The following is a 19,823-nucleotide window of genomic DNA, read 5'->3' on the forward strand; positions in this document are numbered from 1 at the left end:
ATAAATATTGTTCCTATATGAGGATCACATTTCATTTATTCACCTTTGTAACTTTTCTGAAATTCATGATTGCCAATTTTTTTTCATTTGCTAGCCCTCTTACAATTTTTTCTGCACTGTTTCCTCCAAGTTTTTTTTTTTTCTTTGTGTATGTATATGTGTTTGTTTGGGTCTGTATATTATACTGCAGTGAGAAATGCTATCTTTATAAAGTCATAATAACAGGACCTGGCATGTGGTAAGTCTTGACAGTTGAGAGCTGTTACTATTACTATTTCATGCTGGCAGCTTAAGAGTGAGGCTGATTGCATGTGTGCAATACAGGCTACTTTGTTGAAGTGTGAGTGCCATTGTAAAGCAGTCATATGACCAGCTAACTTTTGAGCTAGAAAACTCCAAATATCTATTTCTGTAGATTCTTTTTGTTGAACCAATTCAGATTTTTCAGAAAAAGATCTTCAGACAACACCATGGGGCTGTCCATCTAGCTGCTGGTCTTCTGACAGGGGCAGGGGCAGGAGGTTGAGCGACTGGACACAGACTTTGACCTTTTTTTCTGATGGAGTTGATCTTACTGTTGTCCACAAACCTGGGGCTTCCCTCTCCTGGTTCAGTTTCACCAGAGGGTACATTGCTGGTCTCCTGCTGGTTGACAGGGTGGAGGGTATGTGGCGTCTTCAGACTTCTTATGCAGATTTTCAGATAATTTCTGTGTTTTGGCTCCCTGCTGTGGCCCTAATTTCTGTAGTTCAACACTTTGGTGCCTCTGGTTCATGGTCTTTGAGGTTCCACCAGACAAATATACTTCCTTCTCAATAGCGCACCTTTCTGCAAAATGTTAATTTTGACTTTGTGCCCTCTGCAGGGTCATTTACCATTCTCCACAAGTTTCTTCATAAATTTTGGTTCAAGATTACAGATAGTCAAGTATTTGTTAGTCTATACTGATAGAAATAAATGATTGAATAAATCAATGGGTGAGAATAGGCAAGTCTCTGGTGCAAAAGAATTTCAAATAATTTATGTGGTTGCATTGCCCTTAAGGAGGTGGAGTATAGCTCCCTATTTCTTAAATGTGAGCCAGACGTAAGTGACTTACTTCCGGAGAGTGTAGTATGGAAAGGGAGGGAAGAGTAACTTCAAAGGGAAAACCCTTTCAAACACTGTCTCAAGGTAGTCAAGGTTCACATCTACAACAATAAGTCGTGTTGACAGTATGTATCCTTGATAATGAATGATATGATGAGAATGACACTTTACCTCTGTGGTCTTCTTCCCAAAAATGCTTTACTCTAGTCTAATCATGACAAAAATATCAGACCAATCCCAGTTGAAGGACATTCTACAAAATACTGGGCCAGTAATCCTGAAAATTTTCCTTAATGACAGGAGAGGTGTATGAGGTGTACAGAGTTCTCTGGACTATCTTTGCACTAATTCTATAAATCTAAAACTTTATAAAATAAAAGGTTTATTTTTTAAAAATTAGTTAAAACTCATCCCATTTACAGTCAACTATATTATTAAACCTGAGTTTTTATTCTGGGAATTCCTAATACTTGAATATAGGGATTTATAGTTCTTAGGGCACCAGCTAGAGCTGACACGGAGAGACCCATGTTGGGTGGCCTTTGTCTTCTTTGGTAGTAAAATATGCATATATCAGCACCCCCCCACACAAATATCTGTTTCCTTCAATATCTCACATCAGTGTAGATACCTGTCTTTATTATAGAGCCATACTGAAGCCTATAGCCTAAGACAAGTGTTGATAGCTTTTTAAAGACCTCACAGAGATAAAGACTGATCCTCTGTTGCAAATTCTTTGCCGTACTTCCAGGATAGGATGGGGGGGTTTGGGGTGAGGGAGTAGAGTACAGATAATTTCCTAGGTTCTTTGACCATGGAGTTTGTGTTCCTGTTTGTTGTTCTTGTTTTGTTTGTTTGTTTTTTTTTTGGAGGTGGGGTGAGGAGGAAATATTGCTGAAACACTTTTACTCAACCGTGTTGAAACTGGAAATCTCTTAATGGTTATTTTCTCCTCCTGTGGAGTTATAGTATGATGACCAAAATTACATTTTTTCAGGAGTAGACTGTAACTGAAAAAAAGGATGATATTTATTTTATCTTAGCTAGTTTCCTTAACATTCTAAATTTCTTAGTATTCTTATGCATAGCAGCAAATCAGGTCTGTATCTTTAGGAAGCAGTTCTATAATGGGACTTCTTCTTGGCTCCTATTGTTTACAGTATCAAAGTGAATTATTTTTCATTTGTCAGAAATGTTTATCTGCTTCTATTCTATTCACTTACATGATCCCAAATGACATTTGTATAGTAACTTATTCTCCAGTAACTTGACATTTGAAAATATTAGTCTCCTACAAATTTGGAAATTTCAAAATATATTTTCTTGTCCAAGTTAATTTATAATATCACAATATGTAACTAATAATAATAACAAACATTTATTGGGCACTTATTGTGGATCAGTCACTGTTCTAGGAGCTTTGCATGTATTCACTTAACATCCCTACTATTAAGTGCTACTGTAATATATATTTAACAAATGGAAAAACTGGAGTACAAAAATGAAATAACAGAGAGTGACAGAGCTGGCATTCAGACTCAAGTGGTCTGGCATCAGAGCTTTTTTTTTTTTTTTCCGCTGCCTTGGGTCTTAGTTGTGGCATGTGGGATCTTTCGTTGCAGCGTGTGGGCTTCTCTTTAGTTGTGGCACATAGGCTTCTCTCTGGTTGTGGCACGTGGGCTCTGTAGTTGTGGCATGCGGGCTCTCTAGTTGTGGTGCATGGGCTTAGTTGCCCCATGGCCTGTGGGATCTTAGTTCCCTGACCAGGGATCGAACTGGCGTCCTCTGCATTGCAAGATGGATTCTTAACCACTGGACCACCGGGGAAGTCCCTGGCATCAGACCTTTTGTTCTGAATATCTTTACTGCTTTTAAGTTTTATTCAGTAAATCTTACCAGAAATTGTTTAAGATATTCCTTTAATAATAATAATTATCCAGAGTCCATATTTCATTGACACATACCATGTTGCCAGTTCAGTTAAGCAAAATTTTTCACACATAAGTACAAAGGATGAGCAGTAAATAAAGATGAAGTTGGAGAAATAACTGTCCTAATATAAAATTGGATATTAAAGTTTGTATCAGCATAACTTTTCATGATGAATAAAATTAATGGTTGATTTTGAGTTTAGAGACTTTTTTATTGCTGGCAGATGTCCATTTAAACTACTCTAAAAGTAGAATTTACCTTATATCTTCATAAATCATTTGTCTTATTTCCTCTGTAATATTGTAAAATTCTTAAAGGCAGAATATTTTTTAAAAACCAATTTTTTATTCTTCACAGAATTTAATATAGTTTCTAAAAAAGCAGATATGTGTATATATTAACCCCTGTTGGAATAAGGTAGGATATATTATAGCGATTTATCATTTGCTGAATGAGTGAGCTATTTGATCTTATTACCTGTTATGATAACATTGACAGAGAGGAAAGGCTTCAAATAAATATATTCCGTGACTTGTTTTTACTAGTAGGTTAGGAATCTGAATTTCTTTTCCTTGTCTTTTCTACAGAATACTTCAAACTTTGTGCAGAAAAGTAAGACTTCCCGAAACTTTTCATTTTCGGCACTTAGCACACCTAACGCCGGGCTTCGTTGGTGCTGACCTGATGGCACTCTGCCGAGAGGCAGCCATGTGTGCAGTCAACAGGGTCTTAATGAAGCTGCAGGAGCAGCAGCAGAAGAATCCTGAGATTGAAGGTTTGCCCTCTGAAGGAGGCCAGGAAGAAAGGATTGGAACTGAGCCCACTTCTAAAACACAGGTGCTTTCTCTATAGGTACCTTAAACTCATTTAAACATTTTTAATATGTGTTATCTTACAAGCAGGCAAGTGTCAATATAGTTGAGGTTTATGATTTTGTTTCATTGGCATTGTATCTTTAGAGTAATTATCAGTTACACCCAGAGTGTCTATAATTTCAAAAGTACAAGTTGTTTTACTTTTTTCAGTTGATTCTGAATAAATTCCTTTTACAATAATGATTATGAAATCTACAGCAGGTGTTGGCAAACTATGGCCCACCTGCTCACTGCCTGTTTTGGTAAATTAAAGTTATATTGGAGCACAGCCATTCTCCTTTATTTTTTATTTTATTTTTTAATACTTTTTTTTTTCTTTTTGGTTGCGCCAGGTCTTAATTGCGGCTCGCGGGCTCCTCAGTTGTGGCATGCGAACTCTTAGTTGTGGCAGGCATGTGGAATCTAGTTCCCTGACCAGGATCCAACCCGGGCCCCCTGTATTGAAGCGCAGAGTCTTAACCACTGTGCCACCAGGGAGGTCGCCATGCGCCTTTATTGACACGGAGTCTTTTTCTACTTTCACACTTCACAGCTGAATTCGCATAGACGTCCATACAGCAGAGACCGCATGGCCCATAAAGCCTTTGGTGTTTACTCTAATTCTTTACAGAAAATGTTTTCCAGCTCTTATGAGAACATTGGCATTTTGTTATATTTCCAGGTTACCTTTTGGTTTGATATACTAAGATAGTCTGCTGATGCAACCATATCCTTGTCCCTACCTGCAAATGGTGCTGGAGGACAGTGCTGAGAATGTGAGAGGGACATTTATTATCCAAGATCTGTTAAAATTTTGAGTTTTGTGAGTCATGAAAACTCAGTATAACATTTATATAGCATTTTATAGCTGGCACAGGGCGCTTTTACATATTATATAACTTGCTCCATATAACTTTGTTAAGTAAATATCATTACTTTTCCCATTTCATAATCAAAGAAACTAAGCTTAAGAGATTGTGACTTGCCCGAGGCTACATGGCCTCTACTTTCCAGAGCAGGTTAGATCTAAGTCTTTTGTTTTCAGATCATTTGTTTGTTCCGTACTCATTTGGAACCACAATGATATCTGTTAAAAATAATAGTAAACTCATTCCTTTTATAATATTGCATATAAATTAGGCTTTTATAAGTTGAATTATTCAGAGTTACTTTCTACACCTGTTCTTTCATTTTCCTCGCAAAGCAAGAAATCTGTCTTTGAAGTTCAAGATTCATTCGTACTAGGAAAATTGCCTGCTTTCTGTTTAGTTGATAAACTATCACGGAGCCATATTATGAAATTAAACTGCCGCCAGAGTAACTTTGTTTTAATTTCATCAAAATTCAGCTGTTTCATGAATATTTGTAAATGAAGAATGGAAGTAACATGATTGTTGAAATGAATATTTGCCAACTGCTTATGTTTGCTATAGCTAGCCCTAGTAGAGTAAATAAAAATCATTCTTCTATAGTTGATGATAGTCGATGTATTTTTGCTTGACTAAATCAAATAATCCATTTGGAGCAAAATAAGTGACTTCTGTCAATAGAGAAAATTATTTTAATGCATAGAAGTTCGTGTAGTTTACAGAAATATTGGAGTAATAATTTTTTAAAGTACAAACAATAATGTTTTCAACAAACTTTGTGGTTTTTCATTTTTTCCCCCTCATTTGTTCCCTTTCAGGATGAATTGCAAAGGCTCTTGGGGTTGCTGAGGAACCAAGATCCCCTCTCAGAGGAGCAGCTGCAAGGGCTGTGCCTTGAGTTGAATGATTTCATTGTTGCTCTATCCTCTGTCCAACCCTCTGCTAAAAGGGAAGGCTTTGTCACTGTCCCTAATGTGACATGGGCAGATATTGGTGCCCTGGAAGACATTAGAGAGGAGCTCACCATGGCAATATTGGTAGGTATATCTGCCGCTAACTGTTGTTGGCGTGTGTGATGGGTAAACGACCATGCGTGTTTACTAGGTTGTATGTCTAAATTGGCTTAACTATATGTTTTCTTTTATCTGTTGTATTATTATTAAGCCCCCAGTGATGGTTTTTCATTCTTCTGAGATCTGCTTTAGATTTTTTCTTTTGGTGGTGCTTGAATTCTATGGCAGTGAGTTTAAAGAAGAAAAGAAAAGAAAACATTTTAGGTTTTAACCGAGAATAAATTATTTGAGAAATACTTTCTGAACTTGATCATGCTCATAAGGGTCAAAGCAGTTTTAATGCCCGTGAAACTTTGGATTTTCATTTACTCTTACTTTTCCACTTCCCTGATCATTTCATGGTTCATTAATGATGTATGATCCATTTAGAGGTGTGTAACTACTGAAAGAGAAAATACGTGGAGATGATAGTGAACAGGTGTCTCTTGCTTTTGATTACACAGAGTACTGCTGCTTCTGATTTCTTAAAGGGGGCCATTGCTTAAAATCTTTATAACCTAGAAATCTAGGTTATAGATTTAGATTATAGATTTAGAAAATCTACGTTTTCTAAAAATTGAGTTTAAAATGTTGAAATACTGTATCTAAAATGTTTTCAGAATTTACATTTAAGTATGAATTTTTCAAGAGCAGGGATTTTAAATTTATCACCACTTACCTCATGCTTGAAACAGAGGTAAGCACTCTGTGCCAGGCACTGTTCTTATCTTCAGGCCTCACAATCAGTGTTGAAAATAGGCATCTAGAGATGATTTGAATATGCATTAGAAAGTGGACATTTGTAACAGATTGATGTTGGGATTGTTTTTTCCAGGCACCAGTACGTAACCCAGATCAGTTCAAAGCTTTTGGGTTGGAGACTCCAGCTGGAGTCCTCCTTGCTGGTCCCCCTGGCTGTGGGAAAACTCTGCTGGCAAAGGTATGGAATAATTCAACTCCATGTATTTTATTTCTTACTATCAGTTAGGATAACATGGATTTAACTTTAAATGTTACAGTGAGATATTTTTGCATATTTTCATATTATTAGAATTTCATTTTGGAAAGACTGACAATTTTCTTCAGGAAAGTTTCCCACTTTAATTTTAATTATACAAGGTATATCATTGCAAATTTGGAAAAGAAAATTTTAAATCTACCATAACCCCATTGATTTTAACACAGAAATTTTCATGTTTTCTGTGTATTACATTCTGAGTTTTTAATGAACATTATTGCATAGTTGTAGTTTATAGCTGACCTTGTTTCCTGCTTTGATATAGTTATTATTTATAAGTTAAGTATTTTACATTCCTTATTACAAATGTTATTTCGAAAAATTAGTTTTTTACAATAGAAAATATAGATAAGCAAAAGGGAAAAGCATTACTTATAATCCTCTCACTATTGCCTACTAGTAACCACTGTTTCATTTTGTTGTTAGTCCTTACAGATGTTCTTTTGTACATATATATCAAGATAATATGAATAACTTTTATACATATATTTACAACTGTAAGGTTTTTAAACATGCATTTTTCACTTATCAGTATTTCTTGAACATCTTCCCATGTCAGTATATGCAGATACACATCGGTATTTTTAATGCCTGCGTAGTATTCTGCCATAAAGATGCTCTATAATTGGGCTTCCCTGGTGGCGCAGTGGTTGAGAGTCCGCCTGCCAATGCAGGGGACACGGGTTCGTGCCCTGGTCCAGGAAGATCCCACATGCTGCAGGGCGGCTGGGCCTGTGAGCCATGGCCACTGAGCCTGCGCGTCCAGAGCCTGTGCTCCGCAACGGGAGAGGCCACGACAGTGAGAGGCTCACGTACCGCAAAAAAAAAAAAAAAAATTTGGATTACTTGTAAATAAGAAATCAAAATTAATGGCATTTTTAATAAGTTTCACAGCAGCCGAATAATCTGCGGCTCCTCAGTAAATACCAAATATCCACAGTGCCTTTTGCCCATGTATATATATATACCTATATAATATACATGTACATTTTTAAAAACATTTTTACTTATATTACTAAATTTCCTTGCTTAATGCTTTCAGTACTCTTACAAGGCATTGCTGTAAAGGAGTTTGGAAACAAAGGAGGGAAAGGAGAACACCACAGTTGCTGGCCTATGTTTTTTCACAACAGTTTTAGAAAATCGTAGCCAGAAAGAAGGTCCTGCAAGCTAATATGTGAATTCACTGGGTGGATGCAGTTCCCTTGCCTGAGTGCCTTGTAATGTTTGTTTGTGTTTTAGTTATATCTACCTTTGACTAATTCTGCTCACAGCAGAAAGGAGATAGCTTAGATCATTTGAAATCCCTAAATAATGTTAAGGCATCATAGATCACATTTTTCCTCTTCTTCCCACCCGCTGCCTCCCCAAATTGCCAACGTTTTGGTCCCTCTCTGTTCAGTCAGATTTCTGGTATCTGACCATTTAGAGCAGGGAATCTTACCTAGGACTCCATGGATGGACTTCAACAGCTCACCGGATCCATGAGCCCAGGCAATATATTATGAGTATATGTATTTTTTCCAGGGAGAGAGTTCACACTTTTATTAGATGCTTCAAGAGATTCATGACTACATGCCCTAGAATCTAGAAGTAATAGAAAATGTCCTGGAATGGCAGAAGCAAAGTGTTACTGGAGTAAAGTTATGGAACCACTTATGAGTCAGAACCTGGCAACCTAGAATTGGTTATAAAATTAAGATTTTGGATGACCTTGGTTGTTTTGTTTACTCATGATAACAATAACATAATGAAAAATTTCTAAGCACTAGCACATATTATATAAATAGCATCAAGTAAAGGCATGTGATTGCTGGGGGCCAACACACTGAAAATTGGTGACTAATAAGAAGGAAACTGGAAAGAGAACAGTAAAAATCATTTAGTCATCTGCAACTATATAGTATGGAAGCAAACAGTTCCTAACACTGAGTACAAGATTCATGATGATATCCATGAAAAAATTAAATTATATTCACTGTATTTCATTTATCAATAGAAGACAAAAGATTTCTGATAATTTCAGGAACTCTGTTGTGTGTTTTAATGGGTGAAATCTTAGTTATCTCGCATATGGATGTTGAAAACCTAATGTAGATGAATCATGCTTTATTAGATGTGTATCCTGACTCTACTTAGAACGTGAGAGGTAGGAAAGTTAAGAAATTGGCAGCCGGAAAGACAGAGATTTCGAGATGTGGATAAGCTACATATTGAGCAGTTTTTGCCTGGCAGTGCCTGCATGCATTCATTTATTCAACCAGTATTTGTTGAGCTACATACACTTTGCCAGAACTTGTGCAAGGTGCTAGGGATAAACTAGTGAACATGACACCTACTCTAATGGAATTTATTGTCTGTCTTGAAGAGGCAGGCAGTAAACAAAACAATAAAATTGCAGATTCAGCTAAGTTATGATGGAAATAAACAAACTGTTGTGGCTATTTTAGGTTTGGTATTCAGGGGATGGTGATATTTAACAGAGTCCTGAAGGACTAGATAGCCACATGAAGAGGCAGGGAAAGAAGGGGAAGAGTCTTCCAGATAGAGGGAACAGCAGTTGCAAAATCTCTGAAGTGGGAAAGGGCTTGGTGAATTCTAGAACCAGAGAAAGATCTAGTGGCTGGGCTAAGAAGAAACTGTCATGTCACAAAATATAGGCTTGCAAGCCATGGTGAATATTTCAATTTGTACTTGAAAATAAATGAGAAACATAGTAAAACTATATGATCTCATTTACATTAAAAAAAAATCTTTTATTGGATTATAGTTGATTTACAGTGTTGTGTTAGTTTCAGGTGTACAGCAAAGTGAATCAGTTATACATATATATATATCCACTCTTTTTTTTTAGATTCTTTTCCCATATAGGCCATTACAGAGTATTGAGTAGAGTTCCCTGTGCTATACAGCAGGTTCTTATTAGTTATCTATTTTATATATAGTAATGTGTATATGTTAGCCCCAATCTCCCAGTTTATCCCTCCCCCCTTCATTTACATTTTTGAGTTAAGTGGAGAATGGATTGGAGGAAAGCAAAGAGAGAGAGGAAGCCAGTTAGGGTTTTTTTGGTTTGGTTTGGTTTGGTTTTTTTGCATGTCCAGACAGTAGGTGATGCTGGTCTGGATGAGGATTGTGGTATAGTGGAGAAATAGGAAGTATCAGACTCACCTACATTTTAGCATTAGAGCTAATAGAACTTACAGATGGATTGGCTGACCTGACAAGACAAGAGATCAAGGGGAGACACTGGTTTTGGCTTAGAAAATATATTTACTGGGATAGGGAGAAAAAGAGTTTGGGGTGTGGGATTTGGGGAGAGTTGGGAGAAATTCAGGAGTCCTGCTTTGGAAACGACAGATTTGAAAATCCTATGAGATCCAAATGCGAAATGAAAAAAAGAAAAAAAAAATCCAAGGGGAGATGCTGAGGAATGTGTTGAACATAAATCTTGAGCTCAGATATCAGGTTCTAAGAATAGGAAAGAACTTTATTCCCTGATCATTTTGAAGTTGTGAGTGATTTTATTCGGGTTTCATCTCTACATTCTCAGTGTAATTTTTGTATTCTTCTACACATATAACCATATATTTCTCCTTTGTTATTCTCTTTGGCTTTCAGCCATGCAGTTTAATCTTTATTTATTAAACAAAATAACCTGTAAATACTGTAAAGACTGGTACCGATGCTTTTGACTTCTGGTTTATGAATGAATGAATGAATGATTGCTTTCATTGGGCACAGCATTTGTTTATACAGAGATTATGATTTCACTAGGATTCTAAGCTAGGGCTACAAATATACTTACATATACCATGTTTATGTAAACAAAACATTTACATAAATGTTTCAAGTCATTTCCATCTGATTTCTAGTCTGTGGAAAGTTTTAGGTTCACATTTACTTCCTTTGATTTTCTTTTTATTCCCATTTGTCTCCTCTCCTTGAGAAAGAGGCAGCTATAAAAAGGGGAAACTAGAGTATAAACCACAAAAAGTCCTTGCATTATCACAAATTATTGTTATTATTATTTTATTATATGTTTGTCTTGTGTCTTTTTTCTCTTACTAGGCTGTTGCAAATGAGTCTGGGTTAAATTTTATATCTGTCAAGGGGCCTGAGTTACTAAATATGGTAAGTTGTTGTGGCATTAGCCATTATTTTTGATTAGGAAAAGTAATGGTCATTCAAATTACAGGGTCCTCAGATCATTGAAACAGTCGAGTTTTTTGGTAAAATCACTGCAATAGGAGTGAAGAGATTGAGCTTTGCTCTGCTGTACTATTTACTGTGTATAAATGCTTTCTTAATTAAGTCTGTTAACCTCTAAGCCTAAGTTTTCTCACCAGCAAAATGGAAATAATCAAAATAGTCAACATTAAAAGTGTTAACTCTGAATTTGTCAAGCCCTTTGTATATATTATTCTTCAACACCCTGTGAGATACAAATTGTTTTTTTTCTCTGATTCACAGATGAGGAAACTTAAGTTTGGAGGGGGTCGTATAACTTGGCCAATGTCCAACAGCTTGGGGATAGTGGAGCTGACATTTGATCTGCTCTCCTTGTCCTGTTGTTGTATAGCTCAAATGAGTTAAGGATTAATAAATAAAAATACTTGGGAAAGAAATCACTAAACTACTATATAATAACTTCTTTCTGTATTTAAGCAGCTTATATCTTAAATTTAAGAGACTTTGAATTTCTTATTTCTTGTTCATGTCTATGAAGAGTAAAATGCCATTCCATAATATTCAAACAAAGAAGAAATGAAAGTGGTATCATTTGTTTTAAAAGGCTTTTTCAATTTATCCCCCCTCTAATTTTTTTTGTTTCCTATTAAATATGTTACTTTGCTCCTAAAATAAGGATTTGTACTTTTATCTTGACTCTTCTTACACTTCATTTTGGCTTTCTAGTGGAGGAGGTACTCAAAATAAGCGCTGAGGGGAAGGGGTTGATGAGGGCGTGAAGGGTGAGGCTGGAAAAAAAGTAATAGCCAGGCAGTGCAGGGCCTTCATACCAAGCTAGAGTCAAAATGTTACCTTTAGCATATTAGAGAGCTAACAGAGTGTAACTTTTTTTTTAAGAGTGTAATATTTTTAAAATTTTACTATGAAATATTTCAAGCATATAACAAGTTATAAAGAGTAATATAATGACCCCTCCATGTATCTAACATCCAACCTTAAAAAAAAAAAAACAATATATACTCAAAGCCCCCTGCAAACCTTCCCTAATCACGTCCTCCATTCTCTTTCCCATAGAATTTACTATAATCCTGAATTTGGTGTTTATTAATTCTGTACACTTTTTTCTACATTTACTGTAAATGTTATATATTTATCCCTAAATAACATGTAGTATTATTTTACATGTTTCAAAAAATAAGTTTATGAGAATTGGAAATGTGAACACCTACTGGACACTTTATATTAAGAAAATAACTTTTAAGTGTGATAATGATGTAGTTATGTTAAAACCATTATCTTTGGACTTCCCTGGTGGCTCAGTGGTTAAGAATCCGCCTGCCAATGCAGGGGACACAGATGCGAGCCCTGGTCCGGGAAGATCCCATGTGCCACAGAGCAACTAAGCCCCGTGTGCCACAACTACTGAGCCCACGGGCCACAACTACTGCAGCCCATGCACCTAGAGCCCGTGCTCTGCAACAAGAGAAGCCACCACAATGAGAAGCCCACGCACCACAACAGAGTAGCCCCCGCTTGCCGCAACTAGAGAAAGCCTGCACACAGCAACGAAGGCCCAGCACAGCCATAAATAAATAAATACATTATAAATGATGGGATTTTTAAAAAATATATATATTTTAAAACATTGTCTTTTAGAGACAATAAAATATTTACAAATAAAGTTATGATGTCTGGGCTTTCCATCAAAATATCAAGTAGAAAGAAAAGTGGACAGTATAGATAAAGCAAGTTGATCATGAATTGAGCTGATAATAATGAAACAGGGTGATGGGTATATCTGGGGTTTGTTAAAGTATTATATCTACTTTTATTATATGTTTGGAACTCCTTTTATAAATGGTAAAGCAAAAACAAAGCCACTTTACATAAATGGTATGTGTTCTTTTGTAACTTGATTTTATTGTTATTTTTGTTGAACATTATATTTATAATATTTATCTTTATTGATATATTTACCTCTAGTTATTAATTCTTTGTGCAATAGTCCATTGAATGAGTATAACCACACTTTTAAAAAAATCAGGTTTTTTTCTTTTTTTTTTTTAAATATTTATTTATTTATTTGGTTGCACCAGGTGTTAGTTGCGGCAGGCGGGCTCCTTAGTTGCTGCTCGCCGGCTCCTTAGTTGTGGCATGCGAACTCTTAGTTGCAGCGTGCATGTGGGATCTAGTTCCCTGACCAGGGATGGAACCCAGGCCCCCTGCACTGGGAGCACGGAGTCTTAACCACTGTGCCACCAGGGAAGTCCCTTAAAAACATCAGTTTTTTTCTTGATTCATGTTTAGGTTGAACATTATATACATATGTCCTTAACGCATATTTGTGAGATATTTTCACCCTAGGGTATGTACTCAGCAGTAGAATTGCTGTATCTTACAGTATATACACTTTCAAAAATATTAAGTATTGCCCACTTTTTTCCCAAAGTGGTTCTTACTGAGTTTTACTTTCACCAGCAGTGAATGAAAGTTACTTACGTTTTTGCCAGTCTGATGAGTATGAAATTTTATCTCATTGTCATCTGGTTTGTTTTTTAGAGGTAAATGTGGGTAGAGTTCTGTGGAAGAGTCCAGAATGACTCTGAGAGATTAAGTGATCTAATGAGGAAGATAGACATCTTGGGGTTAGAAAATGAGTTTGCTCTAGGACGTTTTAGATTTAAAGAGCCATTTGGAGGGATTCAGCAAACTATAGGAAATGTGAATCTGGAGCTCTGAAGAGATTTGGGAGTAAGTATCAATCTAAATGGCACCTAAAACCTAGGGAATGGGTAAGGTTGAGTAGTATTGTAAGGTGGTCTCTGACAGAACTTTGGAAGACACCAACATTTACGGGCCAGGAAAGGAAAAGCTGGCAAAGGAGACTGTTCCGAAGGTGGAGGACGCCCAAGACTTTCTAAGCCTGAAAACCTAGGGAAGATAATTTTTTCCACCTGTCAATATAGCCATACAATAGAAAAGAAATTGAAAGAAGGGCTCTGGATTTAGCAATTAGAATGTCACCAGTGACTTTAGGGAAAATATTTTCAATAATTATGTTTGCAAAAGCCAGATTATAATGGTTGAAAACTGATGGCAAGTAAGGAATTAGGATTAATAAGTATAGGATCCTTACTTGAAATAGTTCTTAAAGGCCAAGGTAGTGGGAATTTTAATCATTGTCACATTTCTTAAGATGAATTGATTTTAATATGTCCTTTTGAAACTTTAGGTTTACCTTCCCCTAAATTAAATTTCCTTTTACTTAGTCATTTTGGTTAGCTATGTCCAAAGTCCCTTTGCCGGCTGTATTGATTCTTCTCTTTCATCCCTGTTTGAAACTCTCTGTCCCAACCCCCTGATATCTTTTCTTTAAAAATATCTACTGAATGTCTTTTCAGCATTCCAAATATAATTTTTGCTGATTTAGATTTTTCAGGAAACTAAATAGGTCTGCTGTATTTGTACACTGAGCAGGATGTTATGATCAGAGAAAAATTTGAAACTGTCATGACTTCTGCTTTCCAAGGACTTTATGATGTAATATAGTGAAGGTAGAATAGCTCAGAAGTTATAATAGTAGGAAGTGCTGCAAGAGCAAAGAAGAGAGGGTGGTGGGAAGAAAGATTAGTGATCTTGATCTAGAATGCAAGAGCTGTTTTAGAGGTAGGTTGGAGAAGCAGTTCAAGTGAGAGAAGCAGAATAAGCAAAAGTACAAAGAAAAGTTACAGGACAGATCTGAGGAAAAGAAGTTCTACTCAAATAGAAAATAAAAATAATCATTGTCATCTGTGATGTATTCTATGCCTTAATTACTTTATTATGACCATATAGTCATAACATAAAAATAACCTTATGATATAATTGGCACCATAAAGACATTTTCAAATTGTCTTATTTAGCAGTATTATTATGAGAAACAAAGCTTTTCTTAGTTAACTAATTTGAAATTTTACAAGAACAATTTCTTGTGCTTAGCTGAAAGTAAAGCTGTATTTTTACATATAACTTTTTATATTAATTAGTCCTCATGTTATAGCTGCTTGTGAATTGCTTTGTATTTTGATTTTACCATACATTATGCATTATGAAACCTGGTAGATGTCTAACTGGCTCAGTTTGCCTCCTCTGATGTTGTATGACCGTTAGCTCTTCCTTTAGCAAGATGACTTGTGTAGAAACGGCAGTAGAACAGTAAATTGTCTTGTTCACATTTAAAATACTGTTGAATTAATGAAGATTACTGCTGGGTATTTTATATGCATAAAGCTTTGATCCGTTCTAAAATACCATATAATTGTGGAATTCTTTTGAGCTAGAGGAGACCTTTCATTCTATTTAGTCTTCATTTTATAAATGAGGAAATTTATAATAAGCTTAAGTAATAGCTAATCTTATTAAGTTGAACCACATATAACTGGCTATTTTTGACATAATACGTTTTGGACTCTGACATATAAATGTCATTTAAAACTAGTACTACTATAATTTGGCCCAGACTCCAAAGTTGAAACATCTCTACATTTTATTTCCTTTCTGTATATGGCTAGTATGTTGGTGAAAGCGAGCGTGCTGTGCGACAGGTTTTTCAGCGAGCCAAGAATTCAGCACCCTGCGTGATATTCTTTGATGAAGTGGATGCCTTATGTCCTCGAAGATCAGTCCGAGAGGTAGGTATCATAGTTTGGTGATTACAGATTTTTTTTTAAGCACCATAAACCTTTTGTAAGTTCTTACAAAGTTACGTAAAGTTCAAATAGTTCTTATAAAGTCATTCATTGAGAACACTGAGACTCTTTAAGTGAAGAAAACTAGTAATTTGAAAACAGGGCCTAGGGATAACAATTGTATTTTTATTAGCCTCTGTATCCATTTTTCTTTCTGTGTATTATTTTGGTTGCACATATCTGATTCACACAAATGAGTTTTTGGGAATGGAAATGATTATTAGTTTTGGATAGCCTACCTTGTAATCATATGATTGTCTTCAGAGTTCTTGGAGAAAATATAATTTAAGACACCATGCACTCAAAGTAGGGTCAGATGATATGCTTTAAGACGCAGCACCATTTCTATCTGGGGAAGATATAAATTGGTGTGCATTAAAGACCACTTGCATTACTACACTGAGTCACCATTCTTAGAAATTTTGGTACAGTGATTACCTGGAAAACAGTTATCAGGAATACTGTTTGAATCATAGTGAAGCATAATATAAAGAATATATTTTAAATATATATATATAACCTTTTGAAGAGGATAGCAAAGACTGTAGTAAGTACATTTATTACAAGATGATTGAGGAAATGATTATATTTCTTATGTGATTTGTTTTCACATAGTTACTCTGTGTGTGTTCTTGGGTTGTGAAACATTTATTAGGTGCCTCGTTTTGCTTAAAATTCCCAGCATTCAGAAGTTGCAAAACAAAACTTGACTAGGATAAGTGTGCTTTATATCATAGCAATTTTGTTTGCTCACCCAGCAGTCAGCAATATCACAGAAAATCCTTATTACAGCCTTATCTCTGATAGTGATGTCAGTGGCCAGGGCAGAGATCCTTCCCGGGTTCTCCTGCCGGCCGTCACATTCCAAAATCTAATGTGGGATCCAGAGCAAAATCCTACACACTATATCCAGCTGGTGGAGGCATGGTATGCTCTGGAATTTACTCCTTTTTATTTATTCCCTTTTGCTGTGAATTAAACCCTTTGTTCATTGATAGCCCATTTCATTGGTTTGCATCTCTCTGTTATCAAGTGGTAATTTAAATTAGGAGGTATATCCAGTCAACTCCTTGCCCTCAGAGAAGTCTGCATTCTTATGAACTACATTTCTAACTTCTAGGTTATCTCTCTTGGGTGTCAGCTACCACACATCCCTGTAATCAGATATATGTGTTTTGCTTTAACATTTTCACCTGAAGGGGATTCTGAAAATATTTTAAAATTGAACATATTCTTTTTTTAATGATGCAAGTTATTCATGAATACATGCTTGTGAAAAATGCAAATAAATACAAGTATAGAGTCAAGTCTTTCTTCCAGTTCTCCTCCCTGTTACTCTTCTTGGAGGTTACTTCTGCTGACAGTTTAGTGTTTTGCATTTGTGGTCTAGAACTTTTTCTATAAGCTTAAAAACATATGTGATTTAAACTTTTTTTTTATATAAATGTGGTCATTCTATCTGACACTTTACCCATGTACTTAATAACTTATTTTGTAACTATTGAATAAATATTCCACGGTCTGGATAGGGAAGAATTAATTCAACAATTCCCCTGTTTTGGACATTTACATTGTTTCCAGTTGTTTCCCCTGTAAACACAACTGTATTAAACATTCTTATCACATATTTTTGTGCACATGTGGGAATATGTGAGAGTTTTGGAAGTAGAATTTCTGGGTAGAAGACGTATACAAATATTTTGAAAGCTAAAACAGTCATTCTTTGCAAAAACTACCAGTTACATACACCTACCAACTAAAAATAACCATTTTCTATACCTTTGTCAACAATGGGTAATACCCATCTTTTTATTTTTCTCAATTTTATTGGCAAAACATGATGTTAAATTTTAGTATTCATGTCTCTGACCCTTTTGCTGTTGAAATGTTTTTCTGTGCTCACTTTGGCAGCACATACACTGAAAATGAAATGTTCCCCCCCCTCCCTTTTTTTAAGGTTTTTTTTTTTTTTTTTGGATGTGGACCATTTTTAAAGTCTCAATTTATTGAATTTGTTACAGTATTGCTTCTGTTTGATGTTTTGGTTTTTTGGCCCCAAGGTACGTGGGATCTTAGCTCCCGCACCAGGGATTGAACCCACACCCCCTGCATTGGAAGGCAAAGTTTTAACCACTGGACCGCCAGGGAAGTTCCATCTTCCCCTTTTTTGTTGTTAATTTATAAGAGCTTTTTACATGTGATGGAAATTAGTCTATTGTCCAATTATGTGTGTTGGTACTGTTTTTCCCAGTTTTATCACTTATCTTTTTTTATTATATAAAATTTTATATATAGTAAAGTCTGTCAGCCTTTTCCTTAATTGATTGTGAGGTTTTTGTCTTGCTTAGGTAGGACAGTGTTTTGGGTTTTTTTTGTTTGTTTTTTTTTTTAAAACCAGTACTTCTTTATTTTTTTGAGTACTGATTATAATTCTTTTAAGCTCCTAACGGTTAATACTGTGTCTCCAAGGGGTGATAATAAGGTGCACCAAATTTTTTTTCTGGAGAAATCAGTATGTTAAACTCATTACCACCTCTGTACATGAAATTTATGTTGAAGAAAGGCAATTAATGACAAAAAGAAACACAGCACCACTTTTCTCATTTCCTACATTGTGCATTTTAAAAATTTCTGCATTTAAGGGATAAACATCCCCCTATTCACCAACTCCTTGAACGTCTTAGATATTGCCCTGAGGTAGTTCAACTTTGTACTGCATGCTTCAAGGAAAAGAGAAAAGGCCTCAGTGTCCCAGCTGAAAGCTCTGGAATATCCAGTATCCTGGGGAGTCTGATCTGGCATTCAAAAGCTGAGTCTAGATTTGCCCAAAAGGAAATTCGTTGTGGCTATTAGATCTTTTTTTAAAAATTTATTTTATTGGAGTATAATTGATTTACAATGTGTTAATTTCTACTGTACAGCAAATTGATTCAGTTAGACACATATATATTCTTTTTCATATTCATTTCCATTATGGTTTATCACAGGATATTGAATATAATTCTCAGTTCTTAGATCTTTGGATAGCTCAGAGGCATAAGACTGTGGGATCAGCTAAGCCTGAGATTGAATTTCATCTCTACCCTTATGTAGCTTTGAGACCTTGGACAAATAGCCTCTCTAAGCCTCAGTTTCCTCATCTGAATTGTGGATGATAGCAGGATTGCTGGGGAAGCACACTGATGAGAATATGTTTTGCACAGTGCTTAGATATAGTGACTTCTCAGGAAATAATTGTTATATCTTTTGACAAAAGCTTTCATTCAAGTTAGCAAATGTATTATTTTGCATGGAAAAAAAAAAAACCGGTGATGTATTTTTCTTTTATTGGGAGCTGATGTAGCTGTATTTATTTGTTTTTAGACAGGGGCAAGTGTCCGGGTGGTAAATCAGCTACTTACAGAGATGGATGGTCTGGAAACACGTCAGCAGGTTTTTATTATGGCAGCCACTAACAGACCAGGTAAGAAAGAAGAATATAAAACAGATGAGTCTAAAAACTTACAGCATTTACGAACAGTATAATTTATATACGTCCTAGTAAAGGAAGAATAAGTTTGGGAAATCCCTTTTTGGTTCATAAGTTGGAATAAAACCTTAGAAAGCTTTTATGTAAGCTATAGTAAAAACAAAAAAAAAACAGTATAAGATTATTGCTTGGATTCTGTAAGATTTTTTTTCTGTGTTGGTGCATAGAAAATTGTCTTGTTAGCAGAGAACCCTTGTAACATACACTTTTGACCACAAAGTATTATCAGAATTTATGTCCTATGGTTTCTCTCAAGCTTATAGGAGACAAGAACCAGTCTCTTTTTCAGTGTATCTGAAGGTTAAAGATAGGTTTTTAAGGTTTTATACTGGAAGCATGTCCATATACCTGCACTTAACTATTTTTTTAAATTGTTAAAAAGCCTAAGTACTAGTGAGGGATTTAGAAAAAGTCTCAAAACTTCAAAAGTACTGAAGGTGGCTTTTACTTTGGGTCCTCAGTTCTCTTCATATTGTTTAATACTTTGCCATCCATATGCGCCGCTGTATCATAGCTGCTCCTGCATTGATATTTGTGTTGACTATGTCTACTGGCAGTGACT

The 19,823-nt window shown here is 35.6% G+C and overlaps 1 protein-coding gene across 4 annotated transcripts in view; it reads left to right on the forward strand.

Moving 5' to 3' along the window:
* Positions 1-19,823, forward strand: part of NVL (nuclear VCP like) — a 98,957-nt gene that overhangs the window by 31,888 nt on the left and 47,246 nt on the right. For all 4 annotated transcript variants that reach the window (XR_007475414.1, XR_007475415.1, XM_004270997.4 and 1 more), the window contains 6 exons: positions 3,609-3,858; positions 5,563-5,781; positions 6,632-6,736; positions 10,886-10,948; positions 15,556-15,675; positions 19,096-19,195. Coding sequence is in view for 2 of the 4 variants with exons in the window: in XM_004270997.4 (XP_004271045.1) it covers positions 3,609-3,858; positions 5,563-5,781; positions 6,632-6,736; positions 10,886-10,948; positions 15,556-15,675; positions 19,096-19,195 (857 nt within the window). In the remaining 2 variants the exon portion in view is untranslated. The remainder of the gene's footprint in view (positions 1-3,608; positions 3,859-5,562; positions 5,782-6,631; positions 6,737-10,885; positions 10,949-15,555; positions 15,676-19,095; positions 19,196-19,823) is intronic.

The sequence above is a fragment of the Orcinus orca genome, chromosome 1 (genome assembly GCF_937001465.1).
Source record: "Orcinus orca chromosome 1, mOrcOrc1.1, whole genome shotgun sequence".
Taxonomy (NCBI): domain Eukaryota; kingdom Metazoa; phylum Chordata; class Mammalia; order Artiodactyla; family Delphinidae; genus Orcinus; species Orcinus orca.